At 41.4% G+C, this 3,291-nt stretch overlaps 1 protein-coding gene across 1 annotated transcript; it reads right to left on the reverse strand.

The window, feature by feature from the left end:
* Positions 1–735: 735 nt before the first annotated feature.
* Positions 736–1,086, reverse strand: PHALS_04350 (RxLR-like protein; the record flags this gene model as incomplete). Its single annotated transcript, XM_024718451.1, has 1 exon — positions 736–1,086. The coding sequence occupies one exon, from the start codon at positions 1,084–1,086 to the stop codon at positions 736–738; it is 351 nt and encodes a 116-aa protein (XP_024583848.1).
* Positions 1,087–3,291: the final 2,205 nt, after the last annotated feature.

Below are 3,291 nucleotides of genomic sequence, written 5' to 3' on the forward strand. Positions count from 1 at the left end.
CAGATGCTTTGATTCTTCGCCTGATTTAAACGACTGGCTAGAGGTTTGCGGGGATCTCAACTGTACTTGTTTGTTAATTTCTTCCGAATTCAGTGGCTCTTTTAGCGGTGGCGAATGCTCGAGATTTGGCAGGTCTTCTGTCTCCACGAATTCATTTGTAACCTTTGACTTGGGTGGTTCTTTTAGCGTTAGCGAATGCTCGAAATTTTGCTTGGCATTTATCTTCACAGGTTCAGTAAATTCGTTCGACTTGAGTGGTCCTTTTAGCGTTGGCGAATGCTCGAGATATGGCGGGTCTTCTGTCTCCACGAATTTATTCATTACCTTCGACTCTAGTGATTCTTTTAGCAGAAGCGAATGCTCGAAATTTTGCTTGGCATTTATCTTCACAGGTGCATCGATTTCCTTCGATCTCAATGGCTATTTTATTGGTTTTTGCAATTCTGAATGCTCGTGATTTTGCGGGGCTTTTATATCCACTTGCGGTTCGAATTGCCTCTTCTGTGACGTATGTAGATTGTTTAAGCCTGACGTGGATTCCAATGACTCAATTGGTTTAAGAACTTTTGAGCAAGTTGTGATGATGTGTCCACGTTATGCGCGTGTGCTAATACTTCTATCGGTTTCTTCGTACCAAGTCCGGATGGTAAATTGCCACCGTTTAAGCTTGAGGTGGATATCATCGAGATCCTTGACGGGTCTTGCACTTGCGACAGCTTGTTGCTCACACTCACATCAGCGACAAGAAATCTTTGGAGTGCGTGAAGAGGTTGAAAGCGATTCTAAACTTGTCCCTGAGACTGTTTTTCCAAAGCGAAAGATACGGCTGAACCATGCTCGTAAACGGCTGATTAATGACATCACTTTCGTGCTTAAGAAACTCTTGATCTTTTCCAACCCAAGCACTCGTTCTTCCCCAACCACTCCTTCATTCTTGCGTCGATACAAAGTCTCGTCATCATGTTCGATAGTCGTAGTGTCGGTGTCTAAGGCATTCTTTGGCTTGATGTCATTAGCATTAAATGCAGCGAGACTTAACGTAAGCGTGGCCGCAAAAGCAGCGAGTAGAAAGAAAGCGAAACGCATGCGAATACTTTGATAATACCGAATCCTCGACCGAGCATCAAGCCGGATTCGACATCAGTTAGATGTACAGATTGACTTTTAAAAGCTGACAATTTATTGGGGTATCAGCTTTAGCAAAATGATTCGGTCGCAAAGAAAGAACTCCGACTACTGCTTAATTGGCATATGAAATGTATTTCTCAACGAAGAAGAGGTTTGATGGTTATATGCCGATCCAAAAATCCCTTCTTTTGGCTCGTTTTGATGTATGACGTGGCTAAGGAAGAAAGGCTTATGACCTATCAGTCAGAATCTTGTGAAAGTCTTCAACCGCAAATTCTTAGAGTCGTGTTAATGTTCTTAAAGCTTTACTTCAATAAGTGACGCGTCATCAGCATGCACTTCAAACAAATCAGGCAACTGTATGTGCTACAATTTGACCAGCTTTCATTGAGGTCTGCTTTCTCTTGTCAAACTTTTTATGATGCTGAGAAGCTCAAACTTTATTGTTGAGAAATATTGAAGAAACGCTGAAATTCTTTTTATTGATATGATGAGAGGCTGCAAATGAAGAAATGGATATTGCCTTTATGATTCTACGTGATTCATTCGTTTTAGTAGAGGAAAATGGTTACGGAAGCTCTAGCCTTCGTTTATAATGATTGTATGAGAATGTAAATCTTTTGTATCTGGTAGGCCTCTTACAAATGTGTGGTCATTTTACTACAGGTTACGTTGCTGTGGATTTTTGCATTAGAAAGCAATATTGTTAGCGCCTTCCTGGACTATAAGTGATCCTGCATGCAAGTGTACTAGCTTCCGCGGCGACAAGTTCTAAAGATTTGACAAAGCTCGAAAATTCGAGGCGCAAGATCTATTAGTTGAGCCAGTCCCTTTTTTTAGTGTTAGGTTCACCTCAAGGACCTTGATTACCATGTACTTTCTTGTGCTTCTATATTTTAAATCATCAAAAGTAATGCCATTTTTTTCTACCAGACGATCCTATGTAGTCTAGTATCAGACCGCTGGATTCTTTCTGTAAGTTTCCTAGCGCATCCTAGCGTATTTATCAAGCTCGAGACTAGTCTAGCACAAACTTGAATTGTGTAAAAGCCATCGTGTGGATTTGATGGTAAGATTTAAAAGTTAGTCATGTTCTTTAGTCTTTTTCGTCCTAGCATTACCATATCAAAATCAAAGGACTCTGCCGGAATGATATTCGATCTGGTCTGTATACCATAAAAAGACCTTGGACCTTCCTACACTCTATTCAATCAAACTTTGTACTTGAACGCTTTTGAACCCTCACTTATGAAAGTGGAGCCAGTAGACTAACGAACACATGTGTATTATATGCACGTAAAATAGACATATTTCGTTTTTCTACAGTATTCGGCAGCTTCATCTCAACAACTCCACTCGCCGTTGATGTTTGTTGATCCTTTGCACTGGCTTGATCTTGATACCCGCTGCCTTGCAAATTTATGCAAACATTTGTATCGAGTGCCTTTGCCAGCATATCTGCAAGCTGACGTTCCGGGTCGCAATAGTCAATTTTCAAGATATTCTTGTGGATATTATCGCGGATGAGATGGTGCCTAATGTCCTTGTATCATCCGAATGTGATATCCGGCGTTACTGGCTAAAGCGGTCGCTTCTTAGTTGTCTCTTTAAACTTGTATGCCTTCTACTTGCATGTGGCCCATTACTTTAGGTATCGCCCGTGTAACGGTGTTACACATGCCATGGTAACATTGGAGTATGTCACACCAGATGGGCATGGTGTAGCCAAACCCAAACAAGAATACGGTATGGGGCTGGACAGCGGGTAGTTATACATGAGTTTAGATGTTACTATACACATTTAGGAAAATCTGAACATTTAAATTTAGGCGGCTTTTTCAACAGATAAAAACAAATAAATAAAGTTTACATTTTAAACAAAAGAGTTTATTAGTCTTGTGTTAAAGTTCTTACCACTCTTGGAGGTAGCGGATTGCGATCCGCTACACTCGAACTTGTTCTAAGAATAGAACAAGAGGTCGGCGACCTATCTTACGCTTCCTCAAAGCGCAAAGCTACGGCAGTCCCGCTGCACTTGGTAGCATTTGTAGTCAATCAACACCTGAGTCGTTTAGACTGATCCTCAGTGAGGATGGAGGAATTTACCTCTTTGCCCCAGGGCATGCAGGACGGGCTTAACAAGCTGATGTCCTTGCTGGGCCC

The sequence above is a fragment of the Plasmopara halstedii genome (genome assembly GCF_900000015.1).
Source record: "Plasmopara halstedii genome assembly, contig: Scaffold_2604, whole genome shotgun sequence".
Taxonomy (NCBI): Eukaryota; Oomycota; class Peronosporomycetes; order Peronosporales; family Peronosporaceae; genus Plasmopara; species Plasmopara halstedii.